Below are 18,310 nucleotides of genomic sequence, written 5' to 3'. Positions count from 1 at the left end.
AAAACTCTACAATAGGCTTAAAAAACACACTAAGTTACAATGTATTGTTTCTTTCAGCAGTTTTAAAATCTAAAGTGACGTACAATGAACTGCACATATATAAAGTGTACAATTTGATGAGTTTTGTTTTATTATATACTCCTGTAACTATCACTACAAACAAAATAATGAACATAGCCATTGCACACAGAAGTTCTCTTGGGATCAGGACGCCTGCATGGCTCAGTCCATGAAGTATTGGCCTTCAGTTCATTTTCATGATCCAGGGACCTGGGCTCTGCATCCCTGCTCTTGGGTAAGTCTGCTTCTCCCTCTCCCTCTGCGCCTCCTCCCTTCTCATGATTGCTCTCTCTCAAATAAATAAATAGAATCTTTTAAAAAAAAATAATAAAGAAAAGTTCTCTTGGGCCAGTTTATAATCTATTTCTGTTTCTTCCCTCTGTGGCACATCCCTGGGAATCCTCTGATTATTTCGTCACAATATATTCATTTGCATTTTCTAGCACTTCTTTCACTCAGCCTCACTATTTAGAGATCTAGCCATACTGTTGCATCCATTGTTCATTTTTTAAATTGCTAAGTAGCATTCCATTACATACCATGATTTGTTTAACCTTTCACACATGGTCGGCATTTATAGTGTTTTCAGTTTTCGGCTATTTCAAAGAAAGCTTCTATCTTATCAATCTTATATAAGTTTTCATGTGAACATAAACTCACATTTTTTTTTAGGAGTGGCACTGCTGAATCATGTGGAAGGTGAAGCTTCAAGTCTTTAAAAACTTGGCATAATATTTTCCAAAATAGTTATTTTACATATCCGATCAAATCTTTTGTTCATGTTTTAACTGGGTTGTCTCAACATTATTGTGTTTTAAGAATTATGTATTTATTCTAGATTCAAACACTTTGTCAGATACATGTTTTAAAAATACTTTCTCCCCGGGGCGCCTGGGTGGCTCAGTGGATTAAAACCTCTGACTTCAGCTCAGGTGGTGATCTAGCCCCACATTGGGCTCTCTGCTCAGCAGGGAGCCTGCTTCCTCCTCTCTCTCTGCCAGCCTCTCTGCCTACTTGTGATCTCTGTCTGTCAAATAAATGAATAAAATCTTTTAAAAAAATTATTTCTCCCAATCTGTGACTGAACTTCTCATTCTTAAGTGTCTTTTATTTTATTTCTTTATTTTTAAAATGTTTTTTATTTATTTGACAGAGGGAGAGATAGTGAGAGAGGGAACACAAGCAGGAGGAGTGGGAGAGGAAGAAGCAGGCCTCCCAAGAGCAGGGAGCCCCACACGGGGCCCAATCCCAGGACCCTAGGATCATGACCTGAGCCAAAGTCTGATGCTTAACAACTGAGCCATCCAGGCATTCCTTAAATGTCTTTTAAAGAGTAGGAGTTTTAAATTTTCACAAAGTCAAATTTATCAATTTTTCTTTTATAGTTTATGTATTTGATTTTAGTTTAGACTTTAAGAAATTTTTTCTTAACTCCAAATCACTAAGATTTTCTCCTATGTTTTCTTCTGTAAGATTTATCACTTTAGCTCTTATATTTAGGATATTTATTATGATCAATCTTGAACTAATATTGTCATGTGGTATAAAATGATGATTGAGACTTCTTTTTGCATTTGGCTGATTGTCCATCATCAGTCACTGAAAAGATAATTTCCTCTTTGAATTTCCTTGGTATCTTTGTCAAAATTTAGTTGTCTGCTGGATATCCACACACAAAAGAATGAAGTTGGACAGCTATCTCACATCATGTACAAACATTTAATCAAATGAATTAAAGCTTTGATATGTCTAAAATAGTCTTTATTTTACTTTGATTCCTGAAATGTGTATTTACTGCATATAGATTTTTAGGTGGCTATGGTTTTTCTTTGAGCATTTTAATAGTGTTGTCTCATTGTCTTCTGGTTCTCAGTCATTCCAAAGAGAAATCTGTTGTCATTCTTACCTTCATTTTTCTGTACATGTCTTGTATTTCTGGCTGCTTTTAAGTTTTTTCCTTATCACTGATTTTAAGCAATATAATTATCAGGTACTTTGGTAGTGTTTTCTAGTTTATTCTGCTCAGAGCTTAATGTGCTTCTTGGACATATGAGTTAATCGTTTTAATTAAATTTGGAAAAATTTCATCCATTAGTTCTTCAAAATTTCTCTTCCCATGGTCTCTTCTCCTTTCTGGGAATGCAATTATATCTAATGTTAGGATACTTGTTGTTGCTCTACAGCTCGCTGATATATTTTTTTCCTGTCTTTCCTCTGTTTCATTTTAGATGATTTCTATTAAGGCTTTAAGTTAGTAAATCTTTTTCTATAGTATATAACTTTTTGGTAATGTTAGCCATACCATTTTCTTCTCAGACATTTTATTTTTTACCTCTAGACATTTATTTGTGGTTTTTTTTTTTTTTTTTTTTGGTTGTCTTTTAGATTAGCAAAGTTTTTAACTGTGGTGAAACAAATAACATAAAATTTACCATCTTAACCATTATAAGTATACAGTTCAGTAGGGTTAAGTATATTTACATTGTTGGGAAATAGATTTTTCCAGCCTCTTTTGTATCTCCTTAAAATGCTCAACCTTCCTCCTTGGACATATGAACTATATTTATTCTAAAGGTTTAAACATTTTTGCCAATTATTTCTATCATCTTTGGATCTATTTATATAGACTGGGTTTTTTTTTTTTTTTTAAGATTATTTATTTATTTATTTGACAGACAGAGATCACAAGTAAGCAGAGAGGCAGGCAGAGAGAGAGAGGAAGGGAAGCAGGCTCCCTGTAGAGCAGAGAACTTGATGTGGGGCTCGATCCCAGAACCCTGGGATCATGACTCGAGCCAAAGGCAGAGGCTTTAACCTACTGAGCCACCCAGGCGTCCCTGTATTGATTGGTTTTTATTTTTTAATTTTTAAAAAACTATTTATTTATTTATTTAACAGAGAGAGAGAGAGATCACAAGCAAGCAGAGAGAAAGGCAGAGAGAGAGGGGAAAGCAGGCTCCCCACCGAGCAGAGAGCCCGATGTGGGGCCTATCCCAGGACCTAGACCATGACCTGAGCCAAAGGCAGAGGCCCAATCCACTGATCTACCCGGGTGCCCCTTGATTGGTTTTGAAATTTCATGTCTTTCTTGCTTCTCTGCATATCTGGTAATATTTTCTTTTTTTAATTTATTATTTTTTTATTTTTTTACAAAATGCCAAATATTATGAATTTTAATTTTTGTTATTTTGTTAGTTGTTGGAGTTTCTGCATTTTTTTACCTGAAATATTTTTAGGCTTTGTTTTAAAATGCAGTTAATTTACTTGTTCAGTTGATCTCTTTGAGTCTTGCTTTTTTGCTTTGCTAGGTATGTCCATTATAGTATAGGACTAATTCAGTCCCAACACTTAGTATCATTTTGAGAAAGTCTTTGTGGTAGGAGATTTGTGTGTGTGTGTAAGCACGTGTGCCTGTGCTAGTGATAACATAAAGTTTTCCTAGCCCTGTCTGAGCTCTGAAAAGGCTCTGCTTGAATCTTTCTCCTGGTCTTTTTTTGGGGGGTGGGGGGTTGGTCTTAAGTAGTTTCTTCAAACACATGTGTGACCAGTGCTCATTTGGAGCTCTCCCTGTGCAGCTTTCTCATCCCTCATACTTGATTCTATAAATGCTAGTAAACTTTCCCTGTATGAACTCTGACTCTTCACCTCTGGGAGACCTAAGGGCTCTGTTTGGGTACTTCTCCCTGCAAGTAGCCTGGAAAGAAGGCTATAAGTTGGAGCAATAATATAGTTCAAATCTTTTGTTTCATTTTCCTCAGAGAAGTGCCTGTTCTCTAATATTTGAAAACCATTATGCTGTATATTTTTTCTGGTTGGTTAGTTGTGTGTGCTGACAAGAAAAATCTTGTTCTTTTTAAAAATTATTATTCAGTTGTTTTTACCCCATCATTTCCAGAAGCCAAAATCTCAAAGTATTATATATTGATAATGAATATATAGAGGTATAGTGAAAGTACAAAGAAATGTATAGGAAGGATAAATTCTAAACTCAGAGTAGTGACTATTTCTGGGGAAGCTGGCAGAAAGAGGAATGTGACTATTTAAAAAAGACAACTTTCTCTCTCTCTCTCTCTCTATATATATATATATATATATACTATTTTATTTCATAAGGTGGGTGGTAGATACCTAGGTATTCAGCTTGCTGTTATACTTAACATCAGTCTTGAAATATTTCATAATCGAAAGAGTTCAAACAGGACAAAGGGTTAAGGTGTTTTTTTTCTCCTTTAAGATGAAGGAACCATGAAAAAGTTAAAAGAAACAACATGAATGTCTTAGTGGCATCTATAACCTTGAATGAAACTTTTGTTCTCTCTCCAAATGTATGTGTAATATGCAAGAAATAGCCTTGAAATTAGTCATAAAAAAATCAATGATCCAGTCTTGTGTTCATTTATTTGATTTTTGCTCTGAAATGTTGTTATGGAGAGTATATATATTTCCAGACTGTTCATAACTTTTAGATAATTTAAGGCAGCTTGACTGAATCTGAGCAAACTGAAATCCTTAGTAGGGAGAGTTAGGTAACATTCTATGGATTCATTCTTCCAGCTCTATAAAATAGTAAGAAACCATTTTCTCAGTCTTAGGATTGGATACCAGAAAGATTTGGAAAGGCTCACCAAACTGTCTTCTGTTTCTATTCTACAACTACCAGAGGGACCGGACCTAGCAATACCATGACATTATATAGTTGCGGGAGAACTCTTGCTACTACCAAGCATGTATCTGTGCCTTGCCTTCTTTGTTATTTTCCATTGTGAACATGAAGGACTATGGTAGTTGTTAATGTTTTTTCAAATATTTCTGGGGGCGCCTGGGTAGCTCATTTGGTTGGGCATCTGACTCTTGATTACAGTTCAGGTTGTGATCTCAGGGTCCAGGATTGAGTCTTGAGTTGGGCTCCCCATTCAGCTCCGAGTCTGCTGGAGACTTTTTCTCTTCCTCTCCTTCCACTCCTCCCACATGCTCTAAATAAATGAATAAATAACAAATATTTATGATTTTCTATGTTCTAAGACATGGTATGATTGCACTTCCCAGTTGGTTTTTTTTTTTTTTTTTTTTTTGGTGGGGGTGGTGGTGAGGTCATGTGAGTAGTTCCAGTCAATACACGGTAGGTGGAAAAGAAAAGTGTCACTTCCAGACCAGAATTTTCCATTCTGTGTCAGACCCTCCAGAATCCTCTTTCCATTTGTCACAGCAACCTTCAAGTTTCAGGATGTGTCTGCTGTCTCATCCTTAGTCCTAGAATTAGTCCTAGATAAGGACCAGAGTTCCCAGCTGATGTTCAGTAAGATTATAATATAACTAAGAAATAAACTTTTGCTTAGAAGATGTTAAAAATCCTTTTGTGTCATTCAGTTCAAATGTCCCTTCAGAGAGGCAACCTTTGACCACTCAGTCTAAAAGACACCAGAAATACCAGTTAAACTGTAATACAATCCCCTTTTTATTTTATTTTTTTTTAAAAGATTTTATTTGTTTATTTGACAGACAGAGATCACAAGTAGGCAGAGAGGCAGGCAGAGAGAGAGAGAGGAAGAAGCAGACTCCCTGCTGAGCAGAGAGCCCGATGCGGGACTCGATCCCAGGACCCTGAGATCATGACCTGAGCCGAAGGCAGCGGCTTAACCCACTGAGCCACCCAGGCGCCCTACAATCCCCTTTTTAATTATCTCCATGGTACTCCTTATTCTCAGAAATAGTTTTATTTATTTGTACTTATTTATTGTATTCCCCTCTCAAACCCCCCGACAACTCCATAAGTTACCTCTTTCATTCACTGAAGTATCCCCAGCATTTTGGGGATAGAGTGACAAGAAGGAATCAGATCAGTCTGATTCTCATAGGCCATGGTAAGATGTTTGTATTTTATTCAGGTGCAATGTAAAGCCCCTGAAAAGTAATGACATTCTGACTACTTTTGGAGAATGGACTGGAAGGGGGTGGCAGTAGAAGTAAAAAGAGATCATCAGTAGGCTGTAGCATTATTCTAGGCAAGATGGTGGTGGGTTGAATCAGCATGGTATTTGTGGGTCAAAGAGATTAGGCTTGTTCATGTGGAAAATACAGAAATAGGCATAAAGAATGACTCTCAGGTTTTTGGCTTAAATAACTAGGGAAGTGGAGGTGCCATTTTTGAGGTGGAGAATATAAAGGCAAAGAAGTTTGGGGGAGACTATGGAAAAGAGTTGGAAATCTAGAATCCTCTGTTGACCTCTTAGTCAAGATATCAATTAAGCTGCTGGATACATACAAGTTGAACTTAGATTTGAGATGAAGATATAAACCTGAGAATTAATAAATCATTTAAGATCACCTTGAGAGAATATCTGCATAGAAAAGATAAATTTCAACATTTAGAGGGCAGATTAGGAGGACCTAGTAAAAGGGGAAAAGATCAACCAGGATGGAAGAAGAAAACCAAAAATGTGGGCTATCCAGAAACCAAACAAAGAAAGTATTTTGAGGACAAAATGGTCAACTGCCTTGAAAACTTCTAAGCATGCTTTTAAAAAAATTCTTTATTTGGCAGGGGGAAGAGGAGGAGGAATAGAGAATCTCATGCAGACTCTACCGCATTCAGGGCTGGATCCTGGGACCCTGAGATCATGACCTGAGCCAAAACCAACAGCTGGGCACTTAAAACAACTGTGCCACCCAGGCACCACAGCACTCATTTAAGAGAACAGAGTTTCAATTTTTTTTAACTTTATTGAGGTATAATTAATATACAGAGGATATATGCAATGAAAGGAAGGATTAAACATTTGGTGATGGGATGTGGAAAATGACTTATCCCATGACTTCTTTTTCTAAACTAGAAGTGAAATTCGTTGGATGAGAAAGAAGGTACAAAATAGTCATTGTGGAGACTGAAAAAGTAAGTTTTCTAGAACACTGGGATAGGATGACCATTTTGGGGGTCTGTGATCTTGAATCTAAAGAAAGCCTATCAGTCTGAAAGCCAGTTCTTTGTGGACCCGAAAGAGAAAAATACTGAAAATTGCTCTATAGAGAGAGCAAGTACCGTAATTGTTGTAGCTTCTTGTTTATATCCATGACAATGTTAAAGAAAATATGTAGCTAGAAGAAGTTGTAAGTAGAGGGAGCAAAAAAGTGTGAGAGCTGAGATGTGTCAGTATCTTCATCTTACATGGAGTAAGGAGCTGCTATATACTTTTGATAGTTGAAAATTTGAGCAATAGATATTTAAAGTACACACGTTATTTATTTATTTATTTAAAGATTTTATTTATTTATTTGACAGACAGAGATCACAAGTAGGCAGAGAGGCAGGCAGAGAGAGAGAGAGGAGGAAGCAGGCTCTCCGCAGAGCAGACAGCCCGATGCGGGGCTCGATCCCAGGACCCTGGGATCATGACCTGAGCCGAAGGCAGAGGCTTTAACCCGCTGAGCCACCCAGGAGCCCCTAAAGTACACACGTTATTTAAATTACAGACTTACTGGGGATCTGGGCGGCACAGTCGGTTAAGTGTCTGACTCTTGGTTTCCACTCAGGTCATGATTTCAAGGTCCTGGGATGGAGCCCCAAATCGGGCTCTGCACTGAGCACAAAGTCTGCTTGAGAGTCTCTCTCTCTGCCCCGCCCACTCGTGCGCTCTCTCTCTAATAAATAAAATCTTAAAAAAGAATTATACATTTACCGTGGTAGAACTAAAATACTAGAAAGTAGTTTAAATGATCTAAGTCTTCATCTATCTTAAGACAGGTGAATATACAATGTCAAAAATTGATCAAACAATTAGTGATATAGTTTAAATTATAAATATGGAGGCAGGGGTGCCTGGGTGGCTCAGTGGGTTAAGCCTTTGCCTTTGGCTCAGGTCATGGTCTCAGGGTCCTGGGATCAAGCCCCACATCAGGCTCTCTGCTTCCAGCCCCCTCTCTGCCTGCTTGTGATCTCTGTGTCAAATAAATAAATAAAATCTTAAAAAATAAAAAAAATAAAAAAAAAATTTTAATAAAATAAATGTGGAAGCAATCACCAGATGAAATAAAAACGGAAAGTTAAAAGTGATTGCCTATGGAGAATTCTGGTTTCTCATTAGAAACTCTTCCTATACTATTTTTCTCCAAACAAATGTATGCTTTACTATACTTTAATAAAATTAAAGCAAGAACTATTTAAGTGTGAATGAAGACCTATGTCAGGACCAACCTTTGATAAAAGTTGGTAGGTTTTATCAAAGTGACATTTATTTCCATCCCCTTTCCATGTCCACTTCTCAGCCATTTGGGTACTGTTTCCTCCCAATATCAAAGGGATACACTCACTCCCCGCTCTGACTTCCTCCCCTCTTCACTAAGGAAATCTCATCTCCATTTTTTTCTGATTCTCAACTTTGATAAACACAAAATAAGCCTATTCTTGGGCTCATTCTAAAAATGACTTGTTCTTGGCTCATACTAAAAGTCAGTAATGATCTAATAACTAAAATTTTTTTCCTCCTGTTCCCATCCCTGCCAAATACTCTTTAATGTGTTATTCCACTTAGGAAGAGAGTTTTATGTGCATGTTTTTGTTTTGTTACTTTTTCATCTCAGAAACAGAGGTAAATTCAGTGGATCAGACTCTTCACTTAGTAGTCTATTACATATGGTTCATGTAAAGTACCTTGTATGATGGATTTATCCCTCTATTTTCACCCCCCCAACTCTTACTCTCTATTCACTTTGAGAATTTTCATTTTAAATGAGTTCAAAGGAATTAATCTGTATTAGACTGTTAAAGACCCTTGGATAAGTGGAGGAAGATTATTCAGAAGTGTGGGAAAGAGGCCTTCCCAAGGGATTTTGAATCATACCATCTTTACAGGATTCATTTCATTCTTTTTATATAATGATTCAGTAGTCATTATTAACTCAGGCTGAAATCAGGATAAAAGTTATTTAGATGTTTTCTTATTATGAGGTCTACTTGAAGATTTAAATAGGGTATTGTGTAATATCGCAGTTCTGGAGGTGCTTAACGAACTGATTCCTGAAAATGACCCCTAAAAATATAGTCTTGCAGGTGCTTAACAAATATTCTCATGCAATAATGATGGTGTATACTTATATAGGTGAAGGTTAGGATGACTGACTGACTTACCACACGACCTTAATTTATGTTTGTACAACACAGATGATACTCATCCAATTGATAGTTTTATATGCTTCATAAACATTTTGGATATGGGATAAATAGGTAGCTTACAATTAACAATTATTTCCACTATTAACTGATGTCTAGTAATAACATTATGTAACCTACACATTGAAGAACATCTACTTCCAAGAAATGCAGCACATAGTTTTATGTTTCCTGTATCTCATTTATTCAATAAAAGTTTTTGTCTGATTAAAAAATGTTATTAGTATTAACACTCCACTTAATGCAAGCAATGACTTTCTAGGTGAAGAAAATAACTGACTCTTTCTACAGATTAGGGCATATTGTGCAACATATTTTGCGGTTTCCTTCCCAGAAGTGTACGAAATTTCTAACAAAAAAAAAATTTATTGAATTGAGGCACTTCAAGTCAGGAACTAGCTTCTATTTTCCTGTATTTTCTTTTGTATTTCCATATAGTCTGTACTGTGTATTATTTCACAGTCGTATTTGTATTTTTCATTTAACTTTTATTTTCATTTTTATAAGAAAGATTTTTTTGGGGGGGGTGAGAAAGAAAGAGAGAGAACGAGTGGGGAAGTGGGGAAGGGGCAGAGGGAGAGGGAGTAGACTACCTGCTGAGCTGGGAGCTGGACCTGGGTCTCAATCCCAGGACCCCAGGGTCATGACCTGAATGGAAGGAAGAGTTTTCACCAACTGAGCCACCCAGGCACTCTTTTACCTTTTAAAAAATACTCAATTTGGGGGCACCTGGCTGGCTTGGTTGGTGGAGTCAGCAACTCTTGATCTCAGGGTTGTGGATTCAAGCCCCATGTTGGGTGTAGAGATTACTCAGAAACAAAATCTTTAAAAAAAAAATACTCAATTTTGTTAAGTTTCCTCTCCTAGATTTGGGAGCAAGATCCTATTTGACTTCATCTATGTATATTTCTTAGGAACAAGTTAGTGACTTGCTCATAAATATTGCTTAAAGAAATAAATGCACCTTTTTTTTTATACTTCATTTCAAATAACTTCAAAAAGGTTTAGTCAAACATAGTACTTCTCCTCCAAACGTTTATTTCTCACCTTCACTATTCGTTATCACTAACAGAAGAACAACTCCACATTAAGACAGTGAAATGTAAAAAGAATAAAAAAGGAACATGGTCTTCTGTATTATACTCCCTTAAAACAAAAATAGGGAAGCTGATTATTTTTTGAGTGAAAATAATGGTATGTGTTTTGGGCTGCAATTTTATATTAAAAAAAAAAACCTACTACTTTGTAAGGAGGCAGTGCAAGTGAATCCTGGCTCTGCGGTTTGTTGTCAGATCTTGGTCCAACTACTTGATTTTGCCGAGCCTTACCTTCCCCGAGTGTAAAAAATACAAACATCTACCTCTAGGACTGGTTGTTCAGAGAAATCTAATCAGGCTGACTCAACGCATTTGACGCACAGCGCCCATATGGCTCCTAACATTTTAAATAGTAAGTGAAGTTAGTTATTTCAGTGTTTCCGCCAAGGCAATATCTGTAGGTAAACAGGGAAAAGAATGTACAGTTTAAGTCTTATTCACAGGTTGGCATTTTATTTTCTTTTTTAAAGATTTACTTGCTCCAGCGGGAGGAGAGGCAGGAGGGAAGGAAAAAAACTAAGCAGACACCCGGCTGAGCAGGAGCCCAGGGTGGGGCGGGGGCGGTGCTCATCCCAGGACCGGGAGACCGTGACCTGAGCCAAAACCACCAGTCCAATGCTCAACCTACAGAGCCACCCAGGCGCCCCTGCCAGGCATTTAAAAAAACTGGATCTTGGGTATTATTTTCGTATCTCATAGCGCGTAATTAAAACGAAGTTCAAAACTAATGGTTTAGCGCTCACGTTATTTTATTCCAGGCTCTACGTGGAGCTCAGAAAACACGCTGCCTCATAAGGACTACAAGACCCCAGGACAAAATATTCCAGGCCAAACACGGACTCAAAGATTCCCTACCGCACAGCGTTTTCAATGCGTGCATTTACGAAGCGGGAGAAAACGTACGTTCAGAGACGGGGCCAACGCACGATCTGCAACTATGCTCACACCACCAGTGAACTAAACACTAGAAACGCCGAGGAACACTGAGACAACAATGTTGCGTAATCTCCGGCGCTATCCAATTACTCCGGGACACTGGCGCGGCGTGCGACAGAAAGTTCAGCAATTCCTGCCGTACGACAGGGGCGGTGCTGCGACCGTAAAGGAGCTCCGGGAGACCACGTGGGCTCTGAGACCACCCCCGCGACCTTGCAGGGGCTTGGCCCTGCTGCTAATGGCTGGTAGGGTGCAGGGTGCAGGGGCTCGGGCCCTGGACCTGCTCCGGGCTCTTCCCCGTGTGAGCTTAGCCAACCTAAAGCCGAATCCGGGCTCCAGGAAACCGGTAACTAGCTGGTGGCGGTGCGGGGAATCGCTGGGGGCTGGGACGATGGAAGCGGCCATTCCCTCCCCGTCGTTTTCGGGGGCTCTTTTTTCCAAAAGGGTGTTGGGATGAACTAGGGTTGCCGAGCCCTTGTTCTCCTTAACTGCACAGAGGAGAGTCTTCCCATATGGCCCCAATTCTTAGTAAGTTTTATATTTTAAACCATAATTACGTTAATTAGGGCGGAGGAGTGAAGTCACAGAAACTACAAAATGATAGTCTCAGTGAAAATTGAATTTAAAATGAAGTATGTTCTTAGTATCTTTATTTTCGTGGGAAAGATTTTAACTGACAGGGTAAATGCCTCTGCAAATCACTGGATATAGATAGAAAAGCTGTTGACATACTGCCTTTTATTTATCTAATTTTTGAAAGCTTTTATTTTTAAGTAATCTCTGTATCCGATGTGGGGCTTTAATTTACAACCTTGAGATCTGGGGTCGCTTGCCTGGCCCACTGACGAGCCAGGCACGGGGATATACTGTCGTTTTTAAGAAATCAGTTCCTTGTTTTCAGGAAGTGAGAGAAAGTTAATTTTAGAAAAATATTTTCTGTACAAATTAATGTTTCAGTAATATACATGCATAACGCTAATGTATTTACAATTCCAAAATGTTTTGGAATACGGAATAAACCTTGTTTGTTGGGGATGTTTGATTCTAGGATTTTTTTCAATTGCAGTCTATCACAGAATTCTTACGTCCATCTCCTCCTTGGGACTTTGCCTTTGAAACACAGCTTGGACTTTGGTTACAAGAATTCACTACCTCTTTAGAGGCAAAGATGCTAACTTAAGAGTGTTTGGGGGTTAGAGAAACGAGAACAGTGCTTGACACATAGTAGTGTTAGCCAGTACTGATTGATTGAATGAATGAATGGCATCACAAAAAAATATCTGGTGAAAAGATAAAATACAATTTAAAAATGCAGCTGCAGATCATACAAAACTCTCTTCTGTCCTCCTAGGAAAGAAGACGAAGAGGTCAGAGAAGAGGTAGAAAATGTGGTCGAGGCCATAAAGGAGAGCGTCAGAGAGGAACACGGCCCAGACTGGGTTTTGAAGGAGGCCAGACTCCATTTTACCTTCGAATCCCAAAATATGGGTTTAATGAAGGTCATAGGTGAGATTGCTTTGTTTTTTAAAGTAAAAATCCCTAATTTTCACTGACAGTCACCAAAACAAAACAAAACAAAAAAATAGCTTGGTAGAAATTTGAATTCACTTTGAAACAAACTTTTGTTGCTGTTTCTCTGAAACATTTTTGGTAATGAAATTTCAGCTGGATTAGTAGGAAAAAAAGCACAGACTTTGTACTCAGACCTGCAAATGGAGATAGGAATGCCTGCTTCTGTGGTTGGTTAGAGGCTGAGCAACAATATATATAAAAATTTGGAAAATTTTAGTCACTTAGTAAAGGAAAACTACTCTTGTTTGAGCTCCATTAATGCATCATTGAATAAAGGGTTACATTTTTGACAAATTTGTTTAAATGAGTGAAGTAAATGCTTAGAGTGGCAAGTTATTTTAGTGAAATAAAAATACTAGTTTTGTTTCACTAGCAAAAATGAAGCAATATTATATTTCTGTTGTACTCAGGAGGGTTTTATTTTATTTTATTTTATTTTAAGATTTTATTTATTTGACAGAGAAAGAGATCACAAGTAGGCAGAGAGGCAGGCTGGAGGGGGAAGCAGGCTCCCCACAGAGAGCCTGACATGGGGCTCAATCCTCGACCCCCGGATCATGACCTAAGCCGAAGGCAAAGACCCTAACCCACTGAGCTACCCAGGTGTCCCAGGAGGGTTTTATTTTGTTAAGTCATCTAAATTGATGGAGGAAAATACAGGACAAAGCTTTGAGTTGATTTGAAGAAATTATAGGAAGATAAGCTTGACTGAGTTTTCCAATTGTTACTTTGTTTTGTAGCTTCAGACGCCAGTATCAGCCTTTGAGTCTCAATAGATTGCAATATCTAATTGATTTGGGTCGAGTGGATCCTACTCAGCCTATTGACTTAACTCAGCTTGTCAATGGGAGAGGTGTGACTGTCCAGCCACTTAAACGGGATTATGGTGTCCAGCTGGTAGAGGAGGTAAGTCTGGGCTAGATTTTTTAGTGTTAATAGAAGGCTTTATCTGAATTTCATATAATCAGTACTCTGCTTTTTAAATTTTTTTCTTTTGAGTTGTCATATCACCATTACATAGTAGTGATTGTATTTTTTTTTTAAAGATTTTATTCATTTATTTGACAGAGAGAGATCACAAGCAGGCAGAGAGGGGGAAGCAGGCTCCCCGCTGAGTGGAAAGCCCGATGTGGGGCTCGATCCCAGTACCCTAAGATCGTGACCTGAGCCAAAGGCAGAGACTTAACCCACTGAGCCACCGAGGTGCCCCGTAGTGAGGAAGTTGGCATGCTGTACTGAGGGACCTTTGTACTCTGTTTCTGGGGTTCTTTATCGTGTATCTTTTCAGCTTGCTCCCTCAGTCCCTTTGGTTCTCTGTTAAGTGCCCTATCAGGAAGATCTTTTTTGACATCCTTTTGTAAAAGAATTCTCACCACCGCCCTCCACCCCCCAAAACAGTCATACTTTTGTCTGCTTTACTTTGCCCAAAGTACTTTTCTTTGAATATATGAATACCTGACCTTTATTATCAAGTAGGGCATTTATGTTTTCACTCCCTCCTTCACTGTAATGTAAGTTCTTTGAGGACAAGTACTTTGGTTCATTGCTATATTTTCACTATTGGAAATACTGGATCATGATAATTAGTTATGGAGAAAAGGAATGAATCAAATCCAGTTCCAGTTGCAACAAAGTTTTCTATTTATAGAAATTAGCCAAGAGTTTCATCAACAATTAAACTTGTTCATTAATACTTTTGTTTTTTCTAAGTCAGTAATACAGTTATGTAAGTAATGTCGCGTCCACTAGAGGGAAGCATGTGCTTATGGAAAAACCTTTTAGAGTCCTTTGAAAAAGTGAACCTTCATGGATAAAAGTTTTCCAAATAAAATGATTTGAAAAGAGAATACAAAATACTCAAGTCTCAGTATTCTATTCTGGCTATATAAGGGAATACACATGTAAATTAATAAGGAAAAATCTTTGACTTTGTTAGCCAATAAATGCTATATTCCAACAGTTTTCAGGCATGTGTCTATATTAAATAAGGAAAATAATCCTGAAAACTATACCAGGGCAACAATTGAGTAAGTACAGTTAGTTACATATCATTGGTAGCTCTGTAAATTGGTTGACCTTTTCTGGATTTCAGATTTCCAATAAGTAATGGGTAATAAGACTGTTTTACTCTTTCAGCACAAAATTACCAACTTCAGAACATATGTTTTCAAGGAATAGTAAAAGAAACCTAACTAATAAAAAGATATTCCTTTTTTTTTTTGAAGATTTTATTTATTTATTTGACAGAGAGATCACAAGCAGATGGAGAGGCAGGCAGAGAGGGAGATAGAGGGAAGCAGGCTCCCTGCTGAGCAGAGAGCCCGATGCGGGACTCGATCCCAGGATCCTGAGATCATGACCTGAGCCGAAGGCAGCGGCTTAATCCACTGAGCCACCCAGGTGCCCCTAAAAAGACATTCCTAAAAATGCTATTTATAATACTGAAAATGCTGGAACTAACTCTAATGCCCAAGAATAGGGAAATAGTTGGGCAATTTAGAGTAGTTATTAAAATTCACGAATAATATGACAAGACCTTATTTTATTGAGTCAAAGGGGCCATTGATTCTGAAAATGCAGGCCAGTATCATGGATGGAAAAAAATGTGAGAAAATGTGTCTTAGCACTGATGGAATATTTTTGAAATACATGAAAACTTCATAATTAATAAAAGGAACTTGATTGGGAGCGAGCTTGTTTCAACCACCACAATAGCAGAAAAATTCTATCATCACAAAAAGAGTGATAATACCAGCATCTTTTAATTAGAATCTGTTTTGAAATTAGAGTAAAAAGTGGTGCATCGTAATAAAAGTGACTAAAAACAGAATTTTGGAAAGTTCAGTTCTACATATTTTAGTATTGACTGTACTAGGGAAAAGTAGACTTATATTTTTGTCCTTTTAGAGTCTGTAATAAAATCAATAGCAAATGTAAAGTGAATCTCTGTTGTATTCTTATGCCTTTTTTCCTAGAGTGGGCTGATCCCTCCAAGGTCAGATACTGTTGTCAGATTTTTTTTAAAAATTTTTTTATTTTTTAAAGATTTTATTTATTTATTTGACAGAGAGAGACCACAAATAGGCAGAGAGGCAGGCAGAGAGAGAGGAGGAAGCAGGCTCCCCGCAGTGCAGAGAGCCCGATGTGGGGCTCGATCCCAGGACCCCAGGACCATGGCCTGAGCCGAAGGCAGAGGCTTTAATCCACTGAGCCACCCAGGCGCCCCTGTTGTCAGATTTTTTTTCAACATTTTATTTTTAAGTAATCCCTATACCCAAAATGGGACTCGAATTTACAACCCCAAGATCAAGAGTCATATGCTGTACTGACTGAGCCTACCAGGTGCCCCTGTTGTCAAAGGTTTTGTTCTTCAGAAGATTCCAGCCCACTTGTCCCCTTGCTAATAATCTCTTGGTCTTTTGCTAACTAAAGGATGAGGAAGGTAGGTTTTTTTTCATTTCAGTATGGCAGAATGGTGTGTTTAAGAACACAGGTGCTGTGACTAGACCCCTGTGTTAGAATCCTAACTGTGTGAGGGGCGCCTGGGTTGGTTTTGCCTCCTGACTCATGGTTTTGGCTCGGGTCCTGGTCTTAGGATCTTGGGATTGAGCCTCATGTGGGGCTTGGTGCCCAGTACAGAGTCTACTTAAGACTCACTCTTTTTATCTCTCTCTCTCTCTCTAAAAGAAATAAATAAAACTTAAAAAAAAAAAATCCTAGCTGTGTGATCTTGACAAGTTACTTAACCTTTCTGTGCTTTGGTGTCCCCATCTATGAAGTTGGCCTAGCAATAATTTCATCATTAGGTTGTTAGGAGGATTAAATAGTCTACTATTAATGAAGTGCTGGGGATGGATGCTTATATTGCTATTTGCTAAATAGATAAGATGAAAATGTAGTCATCCCTGCTTATGGAGGATGAAAATTGGCAAAACAAAGTGGCTTAAAAACATATTAAAAAAAAACAACTGCATGTTGTTTGGTAGGACCTTAATGCAGAGGTATTTACTGTTGCATTATAAGCATTTTGGAGGAGAAAATGCAGTGTAAAAAGGAAGCGTGCCATGCTTACTTTTAGCCAAGCTGTCTACAAACAGACTTTGCTTTGACCTATTACAGGGTGCTGACACCTTTACGGCAAAAGTTAATATTGAAGTACAGTTGGCTTCAGAATTAGCCATTGCTGCAATCGAAAAAAATGGTGGTGTTGTTACTACAGCTTTCTATGACCCCAGAAGTCTAGGTAAGGTGTCCTGCAGTCCCTTTCTTCTCCCTCTTTGTCTCCTACCAGCTTTTACTTGAGGATTTTAAAAGTATTCCCAGCTCTTTGACTTGTGGTTTGGATACCTCAGATTTCTGTTTTAGGGCCTCCTGTTAATGGTGTGATTTCTTCTAATATACCTCAGTCAGTATGTCATAAGAAAGTTTTTTGTTTCTAAATATGGGACTTCCATTTGATGTTACCTGTGTTTAGAAATTCAGTAATTGTTGGTAACCCAGGGATAACTTTGATTTTCAAGATGCAAATATTTGAAAATGAAGTATATCAATTTGCTTACTTAAGATAAACCTATTTAATAAAAAAAAAAAAAGTTCTTGGAATGAAGTTCTTGGCAGTATTCAGAAATCAATAATTAAAAATATAATCATATGTGTATAGCCATTATTTGTATCTCTTTTTTATTTAATTTTTTTTTTCAGAAATTCTGTGCAAACCTGTTCCATTCTTTCTACGTGGACAACCCATTCCAAAACGAATGCTTCCACCGGAAGCACTGGTACCGTATTATACTGATGCAAAGAATCGTGGTTACCTGGCCGATCCTGCCAAATTTCCTGAGGCGAGACTTGAACTTGCCAAGAAGTATGGCTATGTTTTACCTGATATCACTAAAGATGAACTCTTCAAAATGCTTAGTACTCGAAAGGATCCAAGGCAGATTTTCTTTGGTCTTGCGCCTGGATGGGTGGTGAATATGGCAGATAAGAAAATCCTAAAACCTACAGATGAAAATCTCCTCAAGTATTACAGTTCATGAATTTCCTTCCAAGAAAGCAGAGTTGTAAAAGTTCTGGAAGAAAATGGACTGAAACATACATATTTCTCATCATCTTATCTTGATTTGTGATTCTCTAGATGTTGATGTTAATTTTTCATGTAGCCCTATTTCTATTTTTATCTAAAATTGAAATAAAAAATGGAATAAGGAAGGGCTACATAGGGGAACTGAATCTGTGTGAGTTCTTTCTCAATTAAAGAAACAAATTCCCTGGTTTTCTGCCAGAGGAAGATGGTAACTTTTAGGCTATCTCTTGTTCATTTTTTCATGATCTTTTTGTCCAGGTTTTGTGTTTCTGTTCTTGCAAATCAGAATAAATGTACAGGTGGAATGGGATTAACTGTTTTTTTTAATAGTTTTTTTTTAAAAGGTATTTATTTGAGAGAGGATGAGAGCAAGAGAGATCACAGAGGGAGAGGAAA

The 18,310-nt window shown here is 37.8% G+C and overlaps 1 protein-coding gene across 1 annotated transcript; it reads left to right on the top strand.

The window, feature by feature from the left end:
- Positions 1–11,411: 11,411 nt before the first annotated feature.
- Positions 11,412–17,945, top strand: MRPL15 (mitochondrial ribosomal protein L15). Its single transcript, XM_059166438.1, has 5 exons — positions 11,412–11,602; positions 12,608–12,762; positions 13,569–13,734; positions 16,948–17,071; positions 17,530–17,945. Exons 1-5 carry the CDS (start codon positions 11,495–11,497, stop codon positions 17,865–17,867), a joined length of 891 nt encoding a protein of 296 aa, XP_059022421.1. The 5' UTR covers positions 11,412–11,494; the 3' UTR covers positions 17,868–17,945.
- Positions 17,946–18,310: the final 365 nt, after the last annotated feature.

The sequence above is a fragment of the Mustela lutreola genome, chromosome 3 (assembly GCF_030435805.1).
Source record: "Mustela lutreola isolate mMusLut2 chromosome 3, mMusLut2.pri, whole genome shotgun sequence".
NCBI lineage: Eukaryota > Metazoa > Chordata > Mammalia > Carnivora > Mustelidae > Mustela > Mustela lutreola.
This window is presented reverse-complemented; position numbering and strand designations above follow the sequence as displayed.

Bases quoted from the DNA above. Each gene is read 5' to 3' on its own strand.
- MRPL15 (XM_059166438.1), top strand. From the start codon at position 11,495: ATGGCTGGTAGGGTGCAGGGTGCAGGGGCTCGGGCCCTGGACCTGCTC. The intron at 13,735-16,947 runs GTAAGTCTGGGC...GACCTATTACAG, and splicing joins GTGTCCAGCTGGTAGAGGAG to GGTGCTGACACCTTTACGGC. The intron at 17,072-17,529 runs GTAAGGTGTCCT...TTTTTTTTTCAG, and splicing joins CTATGACCCCAGAAGTCTAG to AAATTCTGTGCAAACCTGTT.